This window comes from Neopelma chrysocephalum, unplaced genomic scaffold (genome assembly GCF_003984885.1).
Source record: "Neopelma chrysocephalum unplaced genomic scaffold, ASM398488v2 Primary Assembly neopelma1_59, whole genome shotgun sequence".
NCBI classification, from domain to species: Eukaryota; Metazoa; Chordata; class Aves; order Passeriformes; family Pipridae; genus Neopelma; species Neopelma chrysocephalum.
The window spans coordinates 16,531,688-16,554,202 of record NW_020897714.1 but is presented as its reverse complement, the minus strand read 5'-3'; the positions used below and the strand labels follow the sequence as shown (position 1 = coordinate 16,554,202).

The 22,515-nt window shown below is 47.9% G+C and overlaps 1 protein-coding gene across 1 annotated transcript in view; it reads right to left on the bottom strand.

The window, feature by feature from the left end:
- NFAM1 (NFAT activating protein with ITAM motif 1) overlaps positions 1-22,515 on the bottom strand; it is a 54,067-nt gene that overhangs the window by 24,823 nt on the left and 6,729 nt on the right. Inside the window, exons 2-3 of the mRNA XM_027680096.1 lie at positions 9,172-9,296; positions 5,333-5,939 (exon numbers count right to left, since the gene is read on the bottom strand). Of these exons, the coding sequence (XP_027535897.1) occupies positions 5,333-5,873 (541 nt within the window). The 5' untranslated portion in view covers positions 5,874-5,939; positions 9,172-9,296. The remainder of the gene's footprint in view (positions 1-5,332; positions 5,940-9,171; positions 9,297-22,515) is intronic.

Below are 22,515 nucleotides of genomic sequence, written 5' to 3'. Positions count from 1 at the left end.
TCTGCACTTGGGCTAATCATGCCGAATGCCAGCAATTCCCCCAGCATGATTTGTTGCACAAGCTAGTGGGAGCAGGGTTTGTTTTGATTACGTTTAGTGTGGAAAACCCACATTTGCTCACATCAGCCTGACAAAATGGGGAGGTCTAATCCAAAATCTTCAGAGGGGAACAATAATCTGGTCATTGATTTCAGTGGCACTGGGACCAGCTCAAAGGTCGAGAGCTCTGACGGCAAGGCTGGTGTCTTGGGAAAGCAGGTAGTGCAGGAGCCAAAAATCTTTAAAAGTGTATGCCTTTCATTTGCTCTGGGTTGGATGAATCAAACGCAGATCTAGGAGGCTGCCAGTGCTATGCTTTTCAAAGCTCTGCAGCTCCTTTCTGACATGGGACCCCCCAGCTCTGCCCCAACCAGCCGTCACCTTGGGCTGATGCTGGCCTCCTCCAGTGTCCTCAGCTGACAAGTCAGGCTCTTTCACTCACTCTGGATGATGGCGATGTTTTTATCCTCAGCCTGTGCTGACACTTGCCTCTAGGCATCAGATGGGTGTCCCAATTTTTCTGCTCGTGAAAGCCGGGAGGAAGCGCCCGAGGGCTTCTGCGCCCTGCTCCCTTTGGGGCTGCCACCAAACTGCTGGAGCACGCAACTGCACGCTGCATGGGTGGGTGTACAGGTCTCAAGGGGCTCCAGCACAGGTTCTAGGAGTCCCACGTGCAACCAGAGCTCAGCACAGGAACTCAGCACAACCAGAGCTCAGCACAGCTGTTCCTTGCTAAGCCGCTGGCTCAGCTGGCCTGGGTAGCATCCTGTGCTGCTGAGCCTCTGGCTAAGCTTAGGCTGGCTTGCTCCCACACTCCTGCCATAGCTCAGGTCTGCCCAACAAGGCACAGAACTCAAAGCTGCACCTGGATCCCACCTCTCCCCTGTTTCCCAGCTCAGCTTTTCCTCCTCCAGAGGTGCTCCGTCAATTCCCATTTAATCCCTTTTTGTACCCACACAGAGGTTAGCCTTGCCAGTGGCCTGTGGCAGGGGCTTCCACACTTCACATGAAGAAATGTCTCCTTTGGGATCTTGCACCTGAGTATTTCATCAAATGCCTCCTTGGGTTTTTAAGAAAACACACACACGTGGTCACCTACTCCATGGCATTTAGGCTTCATAGATCTGTGTCGCAGACCTCAGCCATCTCTTTTCTGGATGAAGAGTCCTAGTCTACCGAGCCAGCCCTTGCATGGGAAGCGTTTGGAAGTACTCTGCTTTGCCTGAATCAAAACCCCAGCTCTGCCAGCCCCAGCTGAGATCAGAAGGCAGCAGGAGCATGCTGAGACCTAGGCAGCTCCGCAGGGAGGCATCGGGAGTTGCAGAGCAGCTCTGCCACATCTCCCTCTCCCTTGACACCTGCTTTCTCTCTGAAGGCTGCCCTCAGTAACCCAGCCTTTGCACCAGGGACTAGCGCAGGGCAAGCAGAAAGCTCCAGTGCATGCAGTTGGTATAACTGTACAGATGCCAAACATCTAAAGAATCGGTGCAAAATGAACTCAATCAGACAAAGACATCACATTTGCCTAACCAAGGTATGTTGTAATTTAAGGGGTTTGGCACACTTAAAGACTAATGATACAAACACGCATTTTCGGAGGGACATCAGGGTAAGGGTCAAAACTGAGACCCAGGCTGTGTGTACACAGGCTTTACTTTTAAGCTTGACTACCTAAGAAAAGCTCATTTCCAAACACTGAGGATACCCAAATGCTAATAAATTTTTAAAGTGCTTTTGCACAAACTTGTGTTTTTTGGTGAATCCTGAATTCCTAATGACATACAGACCCTTATGTCAGAGGTAATCAAGTATTATTACAAGAGCTGCTGGCTGTGGGGCCCCTCTTGAGTACACACATGGGTACATATGGAAGTTATTAGCAAGTTTTAGCAAAGGATTTTGGGAAATTAACCCCTGGGGCCCCAGAGCACAGCTAACAGACAGCTAGTTGGGACCAGACAAAGAGCAGTTTCCTGCTGGATGCCTGTGGCACGTTGGGACTGAAATCCAGGCCCTTTGCAACACGATAGAGGAAGCCCCTCTCACAATGACTAAACTTTTCAACTTCTGCTGTTAAGAAGAAGGGTTGAAAAAAACCATCTGCAAGGCTGTGTAAGTTTCCTCAGCAAACTGAAATGAGTCAGCTGGAGAAATGTATAACATAACTTATAAAAATGCAAACAATTTTCTTCTATTCCCTGAGTGGCGCTCAGGAGGTTGTGAGGAAGTTTGCAATTTCTTCATAAGTCCCTTTAGGAGCCACCAAAAGAAACATTTGGACACAGACCACCAGGAGCTGCTCCTACATGGCAGAGGGACCAGTTCAGAGGCAGAGTGATTAAAGTGAACATCTCCCACTCATTAATGAAAGCAGCAGGATAGTGTTTGCAGTTACCCTGTGGAAGTAAATTCTTAGTTTTGCTTTGCACATCTTTTTTTCTCAAGACCTTAAAGAAAAAGGTTTCTCTTCCAACATCCAAGCAGAAAATGAAGGACTCTAACATTTGCCTCAGCCAATGCACTTTTCACTTTTCTGTTCTTCCCAAACTGATTTCCTTTCTTGCACCAATCCTGATCTGCAAAGTGACCTCTCCTTGGGAATAATGAGGATACTTACACATAATGTGCCTTAAGCTTCCACAATATAACAATGCTTGGCAGTAATTCACTGCTTTTCATCCACAGATCTCAAATCAATTCGCTGCAGCCCTGCATGCAATTGACTTACTTGTAAGACTGAGACAAGCGCTTGCTGTGCAATTAAAAAAAAAAAAGGCACAAAATAAAATAGACTTTATTAAAATCCAAACTATTTCCTTCTCCCGTGGTGCGATTTTCCTAAAGTGCAATCCAGGCAGCAAATAGGGCTCTTCTGCAGCCCCCAGCCATACTACCCAAGATGCTCATTTGCGGCCAAATGAGAACAGTTCACAGCCAGGTCAGAGCAATCCAGTTGGAAAGCTCTTCCCTCAGTGAGGTATAACCATGGCCAGAAAACAGCAGCATTCCTGTGCTCGGTTCTAAACACGGAAGAAATTAGCCTGCTCCTTCCCCCCTCCTTGCTTTCTGAATGGAAGGCAGGAAGGCAGCCATGGGACCTCAGCAAAGAAACCCCCAAGAAAGAAAAGGATGGAGGGGATGGGCATGATGCCTGGGGCAGCAGATCCAGTCCCAGTCCTCCACGGCAGGCAGAGAGGAAGGTCAGCTCTGTGGCTGACCCTGCTGAGGCAGGGGCTTCAACCAAGAGCCAGGGAATGGTCCCAGAGGTGCCCAGAGCCACCTGAGATGCTGACAGCAAGCAACAGTATGCCCACGTGTCAGCCACCAGAGGGGATGCAAACCCTGCAGTAGCGAAGGATACCAGCCAGCGCTTTTGCACTGGGCTGAGAGACACAGCAGCTGCAGGGCCACCAAGCTGCCCCTGGCCTCCCTGAGGCTGAGAGGAGCAGGCAGCACAGAGAAGATTGCCACTTCCATAGCACTTATTTATTTAACTACCTTGGTTCATAAGTCTATGCCCTGAGACAGGAGGCCAGGCATCTCACCACCAGTGGAGAGACAGAGCCCTCCAGAGAATAATTCAGTGTCTAAGTTAGGCTGCTGTGATGAATCACAGCCTGTATCTCTCTCTCTGTGCTGACCACACCCTTTAGTTCCTCAGATAAGATACCTAAAGACAAAAGAGCAAATTCAGTGTAATCTCTCCCCATGTTCAGCTTTTTTCTGCCATACAGGTCTGAAGGGGAAAGTCAGCATGAGCTCAGCAGGCTGCCTGCCCAGCTACAGATGCTTGGCAGCATGCAAAACAGTATCTGAATTTCTCCTTTCATGTAGCTGTTTTCAGTCACTTACTTAGAAGACATACCTGCCCATATCCCTGAAATGAACCATGACGTTATTTAAGCCAACTCTGTTCCTCTCATTTGTACGCATCCTCGCCAGCTCAAGCTCACTGATGCTGTGCCTTGTTCTAGGATCTTGAATTACTCACAGGTCTTTCAAACACTCAGTACAAATTTTAAAGTACTAAAAATACTTTCTAAAAATGCAGGGGTGAGATTTTCAAAAGTATTCTCTGTTTAGAAAAATTCTTCAATTAATTACACTATAAGATTAATTAAGTTTAGTGTTCCCAGCTATGACCACTCATTTACGCACTGCTTTGGGTCTTCATAAGAAATTCACTTGTTCAGTTTCTGCCTGACTGCCACGCCTTGGCGCTAAACTAACTGGGTTTTCAGCACTGCAAGGGAATGAAGATATCTCCATGCATTCACTGACTTTTAAAAATCAATATAAAAACATGTTTATTAAAATTTTAGAAGTTTTATATAAAAAATCTTTGCTTTTTCGGAGGCAAAACCAAAACACCTTCTGATGCTCAATAGATGGCAGCAGCTCACTATCACATGAGCATAAGAAAGGGCACTGGATCCCACCTCTTCACACCCTCCCAGGGTAGACACAGCTCTCCAGATCAGGGTTACCTCTGCAGGAATGCCATGCCCTTGGTATAGCATAACCCATCTGCACTCACAAAAATCCGATTAAATAAAGCAATGCAAAAGCCAGTGAAGCTGCCTGCATCATACACGGCTGCAACGGTTTCACTCTGGTGCAAACGTTGGCCTCTGAAGTAACTGGCATCGCATTTGTGCTGCAAGGAGTGAAATGTGCTCTCACTCTGCCCCAGCTACGTGGGGATCCATCAGCACAAGGTTCATGCCCACCAATGTCCAAGCTACACTGCTGTGGGACTGGACTCAGCTGCACCACTTCACAAGGGCAGGTTTGAAGCAGAAATGAGCTCAAGCACTTTGGGGTAGAAGAAAACACAGGGCTGACCTGGGAGGACAGGCAAGTCATCTTCTTCTGAAGCTTTTAAGTCATAAATGGAGTCAAGAGCAGGACTTGGTCGTGGTGGAAATCTCTGCTCTTCAGGTTTGGCTTTACCCCAGGCATCTCTGGGAAAAGTCACACACTGTGCACATACAAGGACACACCAGTCACAGCCAGCGGGTTCAAGCCCTGCTCCCCTCTGCCCTCGCCTTTCCTCTGCCAGCAGCCAGTCCAGCCCAACTGGCGTGGCACACATCCCACGAGCACAGCCACATAACAGGCATTTCCCTTTGTATCCCACATGTACGGCATCATCTCCCAGCCCAGGACAGAGAAGGGCTGGGGACAACACTCCCCTCTGACCCTCCTCTTCTGTGCAGGGGTGAAACCACCTCCTCCCTCAGACACATCCCCAAGGGGCCCCCCAGCCCTGCTCTGTCCCCTGTCATGGCACCAGCGGGGAGGCTTCGGTAGCACAGTTCTCGCAGAGTGGGCACTGTCCGGCGGCTCCGGCACAGGGGCTCAGAGAAGACCAGGGGGGTTCCCCCCATCTCATCAAAGTGTAAGGGGTTGTTCCGGGTCCCTGCCACCACCAGCTCCAGCAGCTGGACCACACAGTCTGAAAACCAGTTCTTCAGGCGGAAATAGCCCTCCTGGAAAGAGATTCGGAGGCTGACAGGCCCCGTTGGCATCCGCACACTCAGGCTGAACAAGCAGTTCCCCTGCGAGCTGTCTCGCACCAAGTAGGTGCCTACAGGCTCCCTCTGGAGTTTGGCGTGGGCCTCCCCCACAGACAAGGGGCCCCAGTAGAAGTCACTGGCCTGGAGGATATTGAGGGATCGCTCCAGAACCTCCCACTCGCAGCTGCGAAACATCCGGAAACGATCGGGCAAGCCGGGTGGTGTGGGGCTGGGGAGAACGCTCCGATGCTGCCTTTGCAGATGAGAAACAGTGGTGTGTGTGTTGTGCAGATCATCTGGCCTCCCTCTGATCATCTCTCAAAGAGCCCATGGATCCTGGAAAGATGCTGCCTTTACCATTCTTCCTCCTTGGCATCCAGCCTGCGGGACAGAAGCAGAGTGAGGCAAACCCAATACCTTCTTCTACCTGGGCAAGTGAAGACACTTCACAAGGGAGAAAGACCAGCAAGAGTACTAAAGAGGGTACCAAGGAACTACTGTATGTCACCAATCCCCAGCTGTAGGGACACCAAGGATATATGTGCAGGAAGGGCTCCAGCTGGGTCCCATCAGCAAAAGGTAGCACCTTACAGAGCTCTACATCCACTGGGTTTCTGTGATTTACAGCCAGGAGCTCCTGCACACCCCTTCAGAAGGCTGGTTTGAACCTAGATGATCTTGTAATTTCAAGATTTCCCCTGTTGGATGCTTTGGGGTTTTTCAGTGGCTTTGAGACAGGAAAAGGGAAATGACACCCCAAATCAGAAGGGAAAAATTTCGCAAAGCAGTATCATTTACTTTGTCATTCAATGAAAGGTAGAAAGGTTTCTCTGCACCGCTCTAATGCTTTCTCCAGTAAAAGGACTTAGAAGAAACAGAAGATGGGAATGAGCCTTTCCCACTAAACCCCATGAACTACTCCCTCATCCCGTGATATGCCTGTTTCACTATCTTAGGAGAAAGCAAAGGCCGCAGATCAAGACCCCTTCAAGAAATGTTACAACATCAACTTCAGGGCTGGGACTGCCAAAAATGAGCCCAGTTAACACTGGTACCAGACACTATTGATGCCCTTCCAGCCCCTTAACTTCTCTTTCTTCCAGAAGGACATCTCCCCCTGCCTGCAGACAATGCTGCCCTCTCTCAGTCACTGTCCTCTGCTCATGTACTGTCAAACCCTGCTCGTCTCCTGCACCTTGTGTTATCACCAGGCTGTCTGTTTTCAGAAATGCAAATTTCTGAACCCAGTGTTGCCATCAGCCATCCAAGTCATTTCAATTATATATAAAAAAAGTACATATTCTGAACATGTGTGTGCACAAACGTAAAAACCACAGCCCTAAGCCAGAGGCTCATTCTGTGCGAGAAGCTGAGCTGTAACATACCACTTCCCCAGGCCTGACAAGTCAGTAGCTCGCCACCAAATCCTGCCCTCGGTCCCTTGACATACTCCATTAACCCAGTCATACTCGCTCACAGCATAGCCATGCTTGGAGCAGGACAGACTGCTGACACACAGCCTGCAGCGGAGGGAGAGACACACTTCGTCTCCAGCAATCCCTCCCCACAGCAGACTTGCGGGAGCACTGGGGCTCATAGCAGGCAGGCAGCCCCCAGGGAGTGCGCAGGGACTTGTGGAGAGCTTGCTCTGGAGGGAGAGCTTTGTGTTAAGCTTAGCTCCTTGCAAGATTCCGCTGTCTCACACACTTTGCCAGCTATTCAAAAGCCTCTCGTTCTGTTTGGTGCTTGCACCAACTGGATGGCCATGCAGAGCCCACTTTGCAACTGGGGAGAGGACACAGAGCAGCAGGGCCAAACATCTGTCCTTCACATGGGCACAGCAGTTTTGGAAAGGGAGCATGTGCCTGCCAATGCCTTGCCTACAGTCATCTTTTCTCAACTAACATCCGTCTCAATACTTAACAGTAATACCAATAATTTAGCAGCCAGGCACATGGCATTCCATACATGGGAGCAATAAACATCCTTTCCAAGAACAGCCTGGGAAGCTTCTCCAGTTTCTAGCCCTGTGATTTGCAGTCCACAAGCCGCTAATGTTCCTGGTACTGCTCTGAATGCTGTTGATCCTGCCCTTTAGCTATATGTCACAGGAGGAGGGAAATTCCACACTCAGAGAAAGGTGGGAGGGGTAGGAAGGAGTTAATCAACTTGGGTTTTTTCTTTTCCATTAAAAAAAAAAGGCAGCAGTTAAAAGCTGCTCAAGCTGTTCAGCAAGTCAGAATAAATCTTAGGGGAAAGTGATTTAGTGAGCAGAATGCAAGTAAACACAGTCACCACGTGCAGCAACTAGGGCCATCTATCACCACTGAAAACTCAGCACAGTAGGTGCCACAAGAAGTTGCATTATCTCTGTCCCTTTCCTTCTCCTCTCCGCTGGGCCTCTGGGCACCTGGGCCTCTGGGCACCGAAGCTACAGAAAAAGAAGGTCATCTGCCAGATGCCTCCAGGGCTGCGGATATAGCCTCGAGAGGACTGAGAAGGAGCCTTCCTAAATAACAACTTCTCTTGGGTCCAAACAGAAATTTTGCCACTTTCACGGGTCGAGGATGAAAAATTAATTCAAGCAAGTAAACAGAAGCAGGCAGTTGTCTTTCACTTCCAGGCTAGTTTTAAATGTAACAACAAATATATAATTTGTTTAAGGCTGCAGATGCTATTTGACAGGAAAAAAAACCCCAAACTAGTTTGTCCCAGTTTTCAACCTTGAGTCATTCACCCAAGTCCTTTAAGAAAAATCCACTGCTACTAGAAATCTCACTGACTAAGAACTGAGACTGTGTCATCGTTTCGAATTCAAAGTAAATGCAAAAATAGCACCTTGACAATTTGTTCATTCGGTTTGAAATCTACATATGGGTCAGAGCCTCAGATGGGGGGAATTTGTTTAGCTTCAGTGACCCACTTCCAAGAGAGAGCTGCCTGGCCTGCAGTGCAGCATTAGTTATACTAATATTAGCTCTAGAAGTGCTTCCTGATACTACCTCTAAGGTTCAGTTTTAATGGGTCAACAGGTCCTACATGTACATGGCCTCCCACATCAACAAGGATGTGCAGACTCAGGATTGGGAATAAGCAAACCCAGGGGCATGGGGTGTAATGAAACACACATGCATATTTAGTTCTGCTTCTGTTTTGCCACACCACAATTTGCTTTCCCTCTTCTCTCCTCCAAAAAAAGCCCAAAAAAACCCCCCAACACTCAAACAAGTTACTACCTCCCTAATGCAAGTCACAATAGTGCTTGAAGCCAAAGCAATATACCCTAAAAAGCTGGTGTCCCACTAATTAAAAGGCTGGATAAATTTCCCCAGAGCTTCTGATTTACTGCAAGTTCAAGAGCTTTTCAAAATAAGTGCTCTTGACACAGGGCATTCTGTTTTCCTCCTCACTCACAGCCCAGGCAAGGCAGCGTATTTCACATAAGGAGACAGTTCTAGTAAACCAGGGGACTATACACGGCATCTGGTGTCAGCCAAGCCAGCCCTGCACCCTGGAGCTTGACAAATCTGCCATGTTCAGCAGCAGCCTCAAGTATTCAGCTATGATGCGTTCTATGATGCTCTCTTTTTCCAGGACACTTGAAAAAGCTTACCTCTTTGTCTTTACTGCCCATAGGGATGAGTTTCTGGATGCCAGGCCTGGAAGTGGTCCAAATTCAAAAGCTCCGATGCAGCGTTTCCCAGTTTTTGCACAGCTTTACTTAAGAGCAGATCTGTCCTTTAAAAAGAAAGAGAAGAGATTACTGCTGCTGTTATTATTATTGCTACTTACAAAGCCGTGAGCTGGTTAGGTCCAGGCAGCTCACAGATGGCTTAAGGACAAATGGAAAGACCATAAAGGTGCTATCATCTTCTGGAAGCAGGAAGCATAAAACTCCAAATGTTAAGAGATGATGGCAACAGGAACAAGCTTAAGGATTCAGAACAGCAAACTCCAGCTTGTGCTCAATACAACACACAACATTTAGAGTATCTTATTTGACACCACATAGCCATTCAAGTGACCCACTTCATTCTGACCCACACTCACCTGCCCACTGACTTGGTGAAGCAGCAGACCACCACATGTGCAATTGTTTGTCTGTCACTGGATCCATCAGCAAGCTGAAAAAACAATCCCAGCTTTCTGCATGCCTTTCAGAGGCAGTCGCTGCACTGCTTCACTTATACACACATAACCTCACTTCTCTGCATCCTCCCCAGCAGAGTCCAGACTGGGCACACACCCCACAAGCCATGTTGACTTGCAGGTAGCAGAACTGCAGGTCTATCCCATTACTACGCATTATTAATTCCCATTTTTAAATTCCCATTACTACCCATTACCAATCTATTCAGCTTTGACATCTCCCAGATAGCAACCCTGCAGTTCCGAGAGCAGTTAGATGGAGGCTGGGATAATTTGGAAAAGCTCTCCCTAAGGTACCCTGCAAGCCCTTCCAGCAGTGTCCCCGTTCCAGGCAGCAGAGCCTGAGCAGACATCTCTGCTTGCACGTCTGCATCCCACAGAAATGCGCTGCCTACTGATTTGTGGCTGGGGAGGATGTTTCAAAGGAAAGCTTGAGCAAAAGGCTGGAAGAAACCTCCCTGGTAAGAGCCAAGCACGCAGCACTGGGTTTTAATGGTGGGCCAGCCTGGTTCCCATGGCCGCCACCGCCTGCCACACATTGGCACTGGTTTGAACCATGCCACCATCACTGCCACGGTGCATGGTCACACCAATGCCCCTTGTCATGAGCACCCTATCACAGCCAAGGTGACCAGGGCTGATCCAGAAAGGGATCATGGAGAGGGGAGGGAAAGGAGATGCACTGACAGACATGCCAAAGAGCACAGAGGGAGCTGTGGTTAGGGGAGGAATGTGGCCCAGCTCAGCTAAGAGGACCAATGTTAATCACAGCCAATTTCTCCAGCACAAAGCAGGCCTCGGAGACATTGCAGTTCCCTCTATCTTTTATGCCATGGCTATAAATAATTTGATGTGAGCTTGCCATTATGTCTGACACATGAGGGAATACATGGAAAAAAGAAAACAACCCACACCACACGTACATACCCCAAACTAAAACTGCATTTCCCTACACAAGCAACATTCAAGAATGCAACATTTAATAAAATAAAATAAGCTGAGGCAGCACACACTGTGACAGTTCCTACTTCCATGCAGTAGAGACACAGATCAGGAAGATCCTGCATGCAGTCTCCAGAAATCACCAGCTGGACACCTTGCAAGAGGACTGGTCTTATCAAACACTTCCCAACATTTGGGGCTGGAGAACATACTTCAAAACCCACAAATAACTTCCCATGGATCTGATATTCATGTTTTGTATTTCTTACCATATTTTTCTATGATGTGTGTTTTCTGAATTAATGTGGCACTTTGTTGATTTGGGCTAAGGGATTTCGCCCAAGAAAACCAACAAGACAGTGTGATATGTGCCAAATATTCTTCAAGGCAGGGAAGTCTTCAAGCATGTTTGGTTTCTCCATACCATGCTTTCAAAAACCCAACAAGGTGGCAGATTACAGGAAAAGCTAATTGCCTTTACTGGGATAATTGAAAGAGCTGGAAGAAAGACCCCCATTTTCAGGGTCCCCTCCTCACACCTTGGAAACACTGTGTACATTCAGAACTACTTCCAAATAAAAGAGCCTATTCCTCATCAAAATAGCCCAATGTGAAACTGTAATCCTGCCATTTCAGAATAACACAGAAGCCACATCGTTTCCCTGAACTCAAAAGCTGCCAAGGACTACCAAAACTAGCATCTGACTTCTGGGAAAGACAGCTTCTGTTGGAGACCGAATTATTTCTGCCTTCCCCCATAACTGGGGAAAAGAGAATTTAAAAAAAAAAAAAAGTAAGAAAAAGGAAATCAGGAGGGGGTACTACCAAGTTCCAAAGCTGCAGCTGAGCCTATCTGGCCACGGCTTAAGCAAAGAGAGTTGTTGTTGCTTACCTCTGGCCAACAGCATTTTTGGTAAGTGAGGGAAGCCCAGTCGCATTGCTCCTGACCTTTGCAGTTTCACAGAGCAGCCATTCCTGCAAATGTTAGTGCTGCAGAGCTACACAAAACCTCAGCTCTGCGCTTGGCCAGGGAACACAGCCTCCGTGTTGCCTTCCCTCCCTCCACACCACCCACACCTCTGGGAAGGTGGCTGGGGCTCTCCCCAGTTTGGGGGCTGAAACAAGGAGATGGGGAGAGGGCATGATGAGGAAGAATAAAGAAGCCAAGATAACAGCAGTCCCTCGTGACTCCCTACTTGAAATGCTCTGTCCCATCTTCCTGATGAGAGGGGGATCAGCGGGAAGGGGATAGCAATGGCTGGGCTGCATCCTTGCCCTCTGTTGGAGCAGAGCTCTGCATCTACCCATCATGGCTCCTCAGCCTTACCGCCTTCCCCCAGGTCAGCACCATAGATACATATCCTCTGTTCCAGTCTCTTGGTTAAACTGACTTTTTTCAGTTGTTCCAGAACCCTGTTTGAGGAAATGAGTAAATCCTGAGAAGCAAAGGCCATCAGTGGTCCCTGCGATGGCCATGGCTTCTTATCAAAACAATCACATTTAGCCAGAAAGGAATTCAAAGCAGCAGCTAACTCTGAGAAACGAGCAGTGCCTGGCCTGCAGATAAAACTGGCTCAATATCCTGATCAGAATTATGATGTCAGAGAAGAGTCCCAGGTGCTTAACCAACACCAGCCAGAGCACAGGGAGACAGGGGAGAGATCCTGCCTTGGCTCTTCAGAAGGACCAGCTTCAGAAGATGCGAGGGGGACGATGCAGCACCAGCTACTGTGCCTTCAGAGGAAGGGGCGAGGGTCAGAAAGCACAAACACGCCACAACACTAGGTTTTATAATGGGAGATTTCCAACACACAAAACAAAGAAACTAGTCCAGAGAGTTAAAAGTGAAAAGAATAAAAAAAAAAAGTCATGAGAGGTTATTTAGGAAATCTTAAAGTGGCAGAGCATGCAGACTTCCCACAAAGGATGACACAGAGATGCTGCCTGGCTAAGAGGACAGGCTTGGAGGACAACAACAGGTCACACTGCAGGTACTACCTGTAGGTGCAGCAGCTTGCAAGGGCATCTACCATGGGTCAGACACATCAAACATAGACACTACAAAACCCCAGTCCCTGTCCAAATCTTTCTACAACCTTCTCTATAATCCTTCAGAAGATGAAAAGATAATCCTGGAGGAGCCAATATAAAGGAATATAAATTACTGACAATAGGGAACAAATTTATATGAGGATGGCTGCCATGAAACTGGGATAGTAGGTGGCCAAGATAAACAAAACAAAACCCAGAAAACATATGGCATTTTCAGTTTATCGAAAACAGAAAACCTCTGGGGGAATAATTTAGTCGACTGGGATACCAGCAAGTCGGGAGGGGGATACTGCAGAAAAGCTACACAAGCAAGTGGGCATTATCTTTTTTTTTGGACAGGATGTTGAGGAGATTTCCCAGTATTTAATGTTGTTTAATGTGAAGGGAAAAAAGGGAGTGCTCTATCAGAATTGATGAGGAAAAGTGATATTAGAGTAGAAAGCCAGCTGGGCACCATGGACTATACCCAGGGATTTTGAATTGGAAATGGATGGTTGAGATGCAAAGTGAAGTGCTCAATCAAATCAGCTGCACTACCAATTGCCAGAGGGCTGCAAGTATTGGAAGGAACTTTTTTTGACAGGTACTGCTAAGACAGGAGCAGCACGAGGCTACATGATGTGGGGGAGAGGCAATCCCCAGACAGAGTTCCCCATCAGGCAGATGGTATCTGAAGAAGCAACAGATGACAGGAAACACTTTGTGCTTCCCCAAAGCCTCCATTCCAGAAACAACTCAAAAAGTGAGACATGGTACATGAGCTAAAGAGCCATCCCAGGACCTGTAAAGCAGATGGATAGAAGACACAGAGCAGTCATGCCACAGGGTGAATGGGAGGTGTAAAAGAGGTGTCTGGAGGAAACCAAGGCATTTCAGCCCCTGCACATCTGGTCACCTCTCTGCTATCCCCCCAGCCACTGCATCTTCCCCCTGGATCAACTCAGCCCACTTTGTAGAGCATCCCTCCCCACTCCTCAACAGGTTGGTGAGTACAGGCAGCCCAAAGCCTCCCCCAGCTCTGATGCAAGCAGTCCCTTTCCCCTGTCCACACAAACTCACATGTTGACCCAGGTCCCCTTCTAGAACTGTCTCTCCCTGTCTTCAAGCTGCCATTACCCACAACACCTCAACCCCCTCAGGTCTAACCTTGCCCTGCAGCAGGCAGCTTACAGCCTCATGTTACTTACATCTAGGCAGCCAGCTCAAAATGCGGTGAGCCCCCTCCCTCACCTTCCCAGGCCGAACAGTAACAAAATCACTTCACTCTCTACAGGCAAGAGAAGTCCAAGATCACTCAAAATTCATCAGGCTGGAAAGCACCAGGACATCAGGCAAGACTCTGTCCTGACAAATGCAAACACATGCAGGCTTGTAGGAAAACCAACCGGGTCTATATTTTTGAGAGTGATAAATTAAGTGGCGCAGCTGACCAATGAGCCGAGTAACAGCGCTGAGGGTTTGTTAAGGAAAGCTCCAGTTCTGAATGCAAAAGCAGTCATTAAAAAACCAAGATGCAAACGTGAGAGTAAGGTTGCAAAATGGATGGGTGGGAACGTAACAGTAATGTCACCACCTGAGATAATACAGTCAGTTCCAGTCACCTTAAATAAAAACAGATAGAGCTGAAACAAAGATGATGGGCCCAAAGATGGGTGATAAGAAGTCAAACGTAAGTGTACAGAGAGACACGGGTGAAACTTCATGCTCAGTTCAGAGAGCAGATAGATACAAGGGGATTCCAGAGGAAGATACAGTACAATCAGGACGTTCTTTTTGTGTTCTTTTATAAAACTAGATGAGAGGAAGTTCAAAGGTGACCGAGATTGAAAAGTAACTAATTTTAAAACTCATAAAAGGAAAAACTCCAATCATATAGACATTAAATGCTGCTTCTGGGGAAAGTGAGAGAGCTGATCCGAGGAGTCTCATTTCTCTTCTTTCTCAAATGCCTCTGCTTTGTTTCTGTGCAGTACCTACCACATTATGCTTTAGCAGACCTTAGGCGGAGGAATCCAGCAGCTAAGGACTGGATTTTTTAGCAATGCCTTTTTAAGACACCTCTTAAGTATTCAAACCTGACATAAGACTAAGGGGAGCTCAGCTCAAGGCATAAATGTCCTTTAGTTGTGCAAAACTGAAGTAGTAAACAAAGGTATATAAAGTCAATATGAGAAAACAATTATGGACCTGCTGCAGAGTAGTTAAAGTAGCTCTGCCCATTTTTTCCTCATTCTTTAATGACTAAAAAGAACAGCACCTCTACCTTATGTGTGCTGACTTGAATACAAGTGTGCATGCTAACAAATGGCAGATTTGAGTGCTTACTGCTAAAGCAGCTCAGAATCAGAAATGGCTGTTGCGATGACGTTAGAAAGAAACATTCCTTCTGTCTCAGCGTTCCCTTGAGTGGGACTCTTGGCCCACTGTGTCGCTTAACTGTGCCTTGGAGGATGAACATAACTTCTAGTAGGGGGGATTGGAGAATGTCTCTCCAGCTCCAACTTCCCTCCTTCCACATCCCAAAATCTCACTAGAAAACAAGGAAGAACTAAAATATGCATGAAGAACAACACTGCTGGTCTGTCAAAAAGCATAATCAAACCATTCCTGAGAGCACCTGTGCTCATCACCAGTAGCATGCCAACTCAGGCAAACTTATGCCAAACCCCCTTAGCTTCAGTAAGGCACCTTCAGCAGGATGCGCAGCAGCCCAGCTACGCAGTTCAGATTGCAGAAATTTTTAGCCTAAGCTTTAGCCTAAGTTTCCAAATAAACTTTGCTACCGAGGAAGTACGAAAGTAGATCCAAACTGTTTCCGAACTGCAGAATCACATACACACAAAAAACTCCCTTGTTGCACGAGTCACAATCTGAAGTCAAAATTTTTCTTCAGCTTTTACAGGGAGTGAGGGGAAGGACAAAACCCCTCTGCAACAAAGGCAACTGAATGCTGCCAGCTGGCTTAATTTTGCCAGCCACAGCTCTAATGTAAAGCTAAAGCAGCCTATCTGCAAATTTAATAGTGGCACCATTCAATTCTTGCCCTCCTACTCTGCGTGTGTTTGTGAACAAGCAGAAGCACACAAAGCACAGGGGGAGCAGGAAGGGAGAATGCAGAGAGAATGTGCATTATCAAAATACCTTGAGAGCGGTTCTTGGAAATGTGCAGCCTGCAAGCCTGTATCAGACACTCATTTCCTGTGAAGTGCACACAGGCCTTTTCATTTCTCCACTGAAGAGGACAAAAATAAGGGGGCAGCTCTAAAGTCTCTAAAGACGACACAAAACCAGCATTTAGCCATTTTATTAAAACTGAGTTTACATTTTAATACTATTGAATGCCTATTGAACAGAAACTTCCCAGAAGTTTCAAAAGTAGGACTTTCTACACCTCACGCTTCTAAATCTTAACTTGAAACCTTGCACTTGGTCAGAGGTGGGGAGAGGGGGTAAGAATTTTGCTCGAGTCATTTTGACCACTCACTAACACAAAGTCATCAAATCCTGCACCACAGCGCCTTTTTTTTTTTAAGAGTTGAGCCTGATTTCAGCAAAATGGTGACCTAATAAATACCTTACTGAGGCAGAAGGCTGCAGGATATGCACAAATGAAACCAGAAGAGCAGATAGTAATGAAGTAGACTGACAGAAGGGAGTAAGTTGATATGCCTGCCTTCTGCCTCTACTTACATGTAATCAAGGATCTAATTAATGTAGCCTTTAGTTGCATTATTTTAAATAAATATATTATGCCACCAAATGACACACATGCCTTTACTCTGTAAAAAGATATCATCTCTGTATGGCATACTCAGCTCTTTCACCACCTGCATTTTCACTTACAGAAAGAGATGCAGGTGCCCACCTCTCCCAGCTTGTGAGCTTTTGGCAAGCACCACTAGCTGAGGTCTGCAGTGGCCTGGAATAACAGCTCAGGAACACACCACCTCCCCATAGCTTTTATTAATCTACCCACAGCATCAACCAGACCCAAATGATGTCATATTTAAGTACTGGCACTATCTGTTTATTGCTGACCAAACAAAGGTTGGAGAAAGCAGGACAGAGAAGCCTGTGGGTGGTAAGGGGGGAAAGGGGTGGCAAAGAGCTGCAGTGAAAGACTTGGATAAAAGAGTGAAACATCCCCAGTGGGGACAGAGAGAAAGATGAACAAGGGAAGAAACACAGCTCCAAAGGCACATTTTCTCCTTTGTTTCTTAGCAATGCAACCACAGTATTAGCAACAGCAACTAAGAATTTACACCACCCAACCCCATCTCCATCCTTGCGCAAACTGACCACCAACTTCATAGAAATCCCAGCTGGACTGAGGAGGGTAAGAGGCACTGGCTGCATGTTTGAAGCTGTCATATGGAAATTGAATTTGGCCCTCTCTAAGCAGGCAGAGTGGGGCAGGGACACACAGCTGGGAGGATTTGAAGAAGCTCAGCCTTTCCCCAGTGCTCCTCTGTGCCTGTTTTTCAGGACCCCAGCAGAGTTTACTTGTGCCTTCCATCACAAACTTACAGAAAACCTTGTGTTGCCTCTCAACCCCACCATATTTAAGTAAGTGATAAGCAAGCCAGGTTAATGAAGGACGTACAGCATACTGAATAATAAAAAGGAACACAGAAATAACAAAGGCCCAGATTCCAGTCTAGCTCAGGAAAAGATGGGAACCTGTGTGGGAGGGTGGCATCCCAGTAATCCTACTACAGGTTTGTGCCCAAGAGCCTTCCACTCTAGAGGAAACAAGAATCCATACTTCAACAACTACGTTTTAAATCACATACCCAGCAGAATCATTCATGAACACAGAAACAAAGCTTGGCTTTATCTGCAGCAACTGGCCACATCTCTTCATAACGTGATTCAACCAAGAGCAACATTATATGATACTAGAGCCTCAGTCTCACAAACTTCTGTGCATGTGCATAATATTTAAGCACATGACATTGCCCTGCTGTGACTGAATGGGCCATTTGACATTCACACAGCATCTGAACTGCAGTTGCAGTTGTTTGGAGAAAGAAGATATGCCTGCATTCCCTCTTAAGGGCACAGTCAATAGAGACCGAAACATCAGGAAACTAGTTATTTCTGATTCCACCCCATTTTACAGAGTTGAGTGTGGTCAACATGTGACTGGGCTTTTCATTTAAGTTCTCTGAGAGCTGCAAGGACTAGAAGTAGCAAATGGCACTGCCTGGACCACATAGTCCTAAATAGCAGCTTGCTAACAATACTCTTTTCCCTCAACTTTCCAGAACAATGGTCAAGCCACATCCCTCTCCTTCACCATGCAGGAGAAGAAAAAAGCCAGGGACATTAATTTACCATTCTTGAGTTGCTCTCAGTTACCTCTGCAGTACATCTGGATCCTGTTTCCAAACTTCTACTAAGTAGGAAGGAATACACACTTAAACTAAATTTTTAAAAAAGGAAAAAAGAAGATCCTAAGAGTAGCATGAGCTGAGGTTTCACATGGTAACCATTCCAAAATTCTCAGCAAGAGTGTGTGTGTTAGTGGGAAAAAGTGAGTAGCGGATCCTGCATGGCTGCGAGCACCATGACTCAGATTGCATAAAGGAGTTTTAGTGATAACCTTTGCCGGCAAAGCTTTCCATGGGTGCACAGCACTGATCTTCTGCGAAAAGGCAGGTGTGAGGCTGCATTCTGACTGTGCCAGGTCTGGAGGATGGCGAGTTCCTCTGCTTTTCAAGGCAACCCCAACGGGCATGTACCCCCTTGGTTCACAATTACACCACCTCCCTGTAACACCTTGGGTTCTGGCAGGCAGCTAGCTTTTCCAGCTAAGACTAAGTGTAACACCCTGCACACTGCTTCTCCAGTGGTTTATGTGAAAGAAAAGAAGTGGTGTTAAGACCGAGTTACCCGGACCCATGCGGTTGCTTCCCTACAGACCCATCTGAGACATTACATAATTTGCAGGTTTCACTTTAAAAGAAGCATCTCCCTGCCCTGATGCTGTGGAAGACACTTTGACAGCAGCATAATCCCCACAGAGCCTCAGAGGCTGCTCCCAGCACCCCACCGCCACCCCAGAAGGGCACATAGCTCCCTTCGGGGCCGGCAATGAGCTGCGAGCACCCCAAATCTCCGTCTGACTCCCTTGGGGAAGGCACCCCATGCCCCAACACGCTCCATCTTCCCCAACCAACAACAGCCCAAACATCCCCAAGAGCCAAACCAGCGGGGGCTGCACCCCTTTGCAAGAAGCCAAGGGGGGACCGGAGCAGACAGACAGACAGGTCCCTCGCAGCCCGCCCCCCAAAAGGCCCTTTCCAGTTAACGCCGCACAACTTACTCTCGGGACCTCCGGGGCCACGGGCGGGCGGCGCTGCCGCCGGTGCGAGCGAGCGCTCAGTGCCGGGGCGGCAGCGGCGCTGCCCGGCCCGGCCCCCGCCGCTCTCCCGCCCCGCAGCGAAACGGAGGCGGCCCCGCTCTCCACCGCCCGGCGCCGCCGCGCTCCGCATCCCCCCCCGGCCCCTCGGCTCACAAAGGGGCCGGTGCGCGCCTTACCGGGGGCGGCGCGGCTGCCCCGCCGGGCCCTCCTCGGCCGCGGGGCGGGCGGGCGCCGCGTCGGCGGCTTCGGCTTCGAGGAGCGGAGCGGTGCGGAGCGGAGGGGAGGGGAAAGGAGGGGAGGAAACCCCCCAAATGTTTCTTTTCCGAGGAAGGAGCCACGGGGGAGGGGAAGGGGAGGGGTTTCTCCCTCCTCCACAACCCCGTGTTTCCACGGCGTGGCTCTTGCAAGGCGAAAAAAAAAAAAAGTAAAGAAGAAAAAAGTTTGGGTTTGTTTGGCTTTTTTTAAAAGAAAAGTTGGACCGATGAGGGGAGAGAGAGAAAAGAAAAAGAAAGATTCTGTGAAAGCCCCCCAGCTGCAGACTGGGAGAGGAACCCCACCGGGACGGCACCGCAGCATCCACCAGCCCCGGGACCCGCTGGAGCCACGTGTCGCCCGGGGAGGCGGCGGCGGGGACCGCGGCTCTGCCCCTCCTCCCAGTCACCATCAGCTGCCCTCCAGCACGGGGCTGGGGCATCGGAGCTCGCAAGCACCGGGGAAGGGGGCTGTCTCCAGGGCCGAGGGGTGACGCACAGGCCCGGGGCGGGCAGAGCCATCAAGCTAAGGCTCTTTACACCAGCGGAAAACAGGGAACCTGTCCCGGCCTTCCCTGCCAGCGTTCTCCCAGCTCCTCTCCGGCATGCAGGAGCCTCCAGAAGGGCACCGAGCACCCTGGCAGCACAGCCTGCGTAGTAGTGTAGCACACGCTTGAGGAGCATGCCTACAACAGGCGCTATTGCCTTGGTGGGTCTAATGAAAGTACTGGAAATTACGGAAAAATGGGCAACTACACCAAAATATTATGATGTAAAATATAAATAGTGCACAGCATGCTGCATACCATAAGCATATTGCTGCTCAGAGAGGGTAGATGTGATAGGAGAAAAGATAAACCCTTGGAATTCAGTACAAACTCCACAGTTAAAGGCCTAGCCTGCAGTGAGGCTGAGACTTGATCTCACCACAGGAGCTCTCACTCACCAATATACTTGCTCTAGATGTCACCGAGCCTGCTGCATGCATTCCCTGGTGTGTGCACACCAGGTGAATTGCCCTGTTGAAAAAGCTCTATGCAAACCCCAAACGCAGACATGCTCTGGCTGCTCTGTACCAGCCTAGTGATGCAAAGCAGCTGTAACTCCAGCTTGAGCAGCAGACAAAGCTTTACAACTGCTTGGCATTGATAGGGAGCACGAAGCAGTCAGAAACACACCACTGAATCTCACCCTCAGCCTTGCCAGAAGTTCCACTGAGCGTTGAGACATCAGTCCTTGTTTTTTCTTTCAACCAAGCATGAAGATGTTGCTGACCACAGAAGAATTTCTGAACTTCCATAAGAATCTGGGCAAAGCACTTCATTCTTTTTCACAGAGGCTTCAGTGGGAGGACCTGCCGCTGGAGCTCTAAATCACAGCAGGGATGAAGTGCTCATCTGTTCCATTTTTGGTTTTTAAATAGGCTTGTCACACTTTTCTTTGTATTTTTGGATGGCAGCTTCAAAAATATCCTGTGGTTTGCTTTACAGTTGCCTAGCAGGGAGTCCATTTCCCTCTGTGGATATTTATAGCATTTATTGGGTGACTTCATAGACTCTACCAGCCACCTTGCCTCAACTGGTCTAATTCTGCCTTTTATTCTTCCTCTTCATCTTTTCTATGAAAAATTAACATCCAGCCTCACTGCTCTGAGACTGTCTGTGGGTCTCGCTCATATTTCTCTCATCCACTTGAAACCGTGACCTTGCAGCAGTTACAGCGGAAGTGTATTGCAGCAATCCTCTTCAGCAATAAAAGCTGGTGAGACATGTCATGATGGCACCATTGACCACAATTTTCCAAAACTCAGACTTGGCTCACAGGGCTCCAAATGTGTTCAGGATCAATGTACCTCTGAAGTGGCTTTGTTACAGGTAGAAAACACAAGGGTACTAAAGTAGCTTTTTGTCCTGTGACACAGCAGAGGAGATGGCAACAAAATCATGCACAAGTACAGACTTTCTAGTGCTGTATTTCTTCCTGCAAGCCTGAAACCAAGCTTGGATGTGTTTAAGGTGAAAAACAAATCCTGTCTTTTGGTGAGCTTTCTTAAGGAAAAAGTAATACAAGTGAATTCCTTACAACCAAGAGACTACCCATGGTCACACCGCTAGATTGATTATTTTTTCCCCAACTGCTTTCAGGGCATGGATACTAGCCTGAAAGGCTTTCTGTAATGACCATGAGGATACAGGCAGGCTAATGGTCCTGCCATGAGCAACTCACTTTGAACACTGCCCACTAGTACCTGGCTGGAGAAAGCTGGATCCATCCTACAGACAGGGTTTCTGATATGCCCAGGATGCTGATGACAGCATGGTGAGGAATAGCTCCGAAGAAGGCACCAGGATTTGTTCTTGGGATTTACGAGTTTTATTCTACCCCTCATTTTTTCCTCTGCCTAAGGATACATATACTTTCACTATCCCCAATACTAAAACTTTGAGAAACATAAAAGCATTAATTGGTAGAGTTGCTGACAAAATGACCCATTTCCAGAGTTATGTTTGAAGTCCCACTGCCGAGGGCAGTAGGTCTGAGTTCATTCTTCCTTTGGATCATAGTTCTACTTTGTAGCATTTCTCTGCTTGTTCTTCAGTGAACCCCAAGTCTTCGGTAAGCCCAAGAGCCAGTAACACCCTAACAGCTTTGCTCCTTCTCAGCGTGCAGATTCCTTACAGCCTGCATAAGGTAGAAAGAGCCACAATCTGCCTATTTGCTCCTGTCAGTTTGGGGTGTGTGGGAAGAAGAAAGGTATTTTGGAGCAGGTCACTGCTCCTACTGCAGGTCACTGCAAACTACTGAATAGAGATGGTTTTCTGGGAAAGCAAAAGTCAAACATTGGCCCAGAGGAGGGGAGAGGTGAAAGAACTAGGGTGGAAATAATGAAGCACTGAAAATCTGCAGAAGAAAGGAAAAGCGATACAGAAAAAAAAAAAAGAAGAACACGGAGGGCACAGGAGAGGAGAGATGGGTAATGTGTTACATATGTCAGTACTGTCTTGCCCTTCAGCCAGCAAACCTGTGAATGGAAGCTCAGCTGGGGCTGGAGCATCATTTCCAGATGACAGGTGACCAATTACTTAGGATCTCGGTGCCTTACTGGGCCTCCAGCCAGACCCAAACGTGGTGTTGTGCGCTGGTGTGGACACTGGCTTTCTGGCTGGAATGTGAGTGGGAAGTGAAGCTGCCGTGG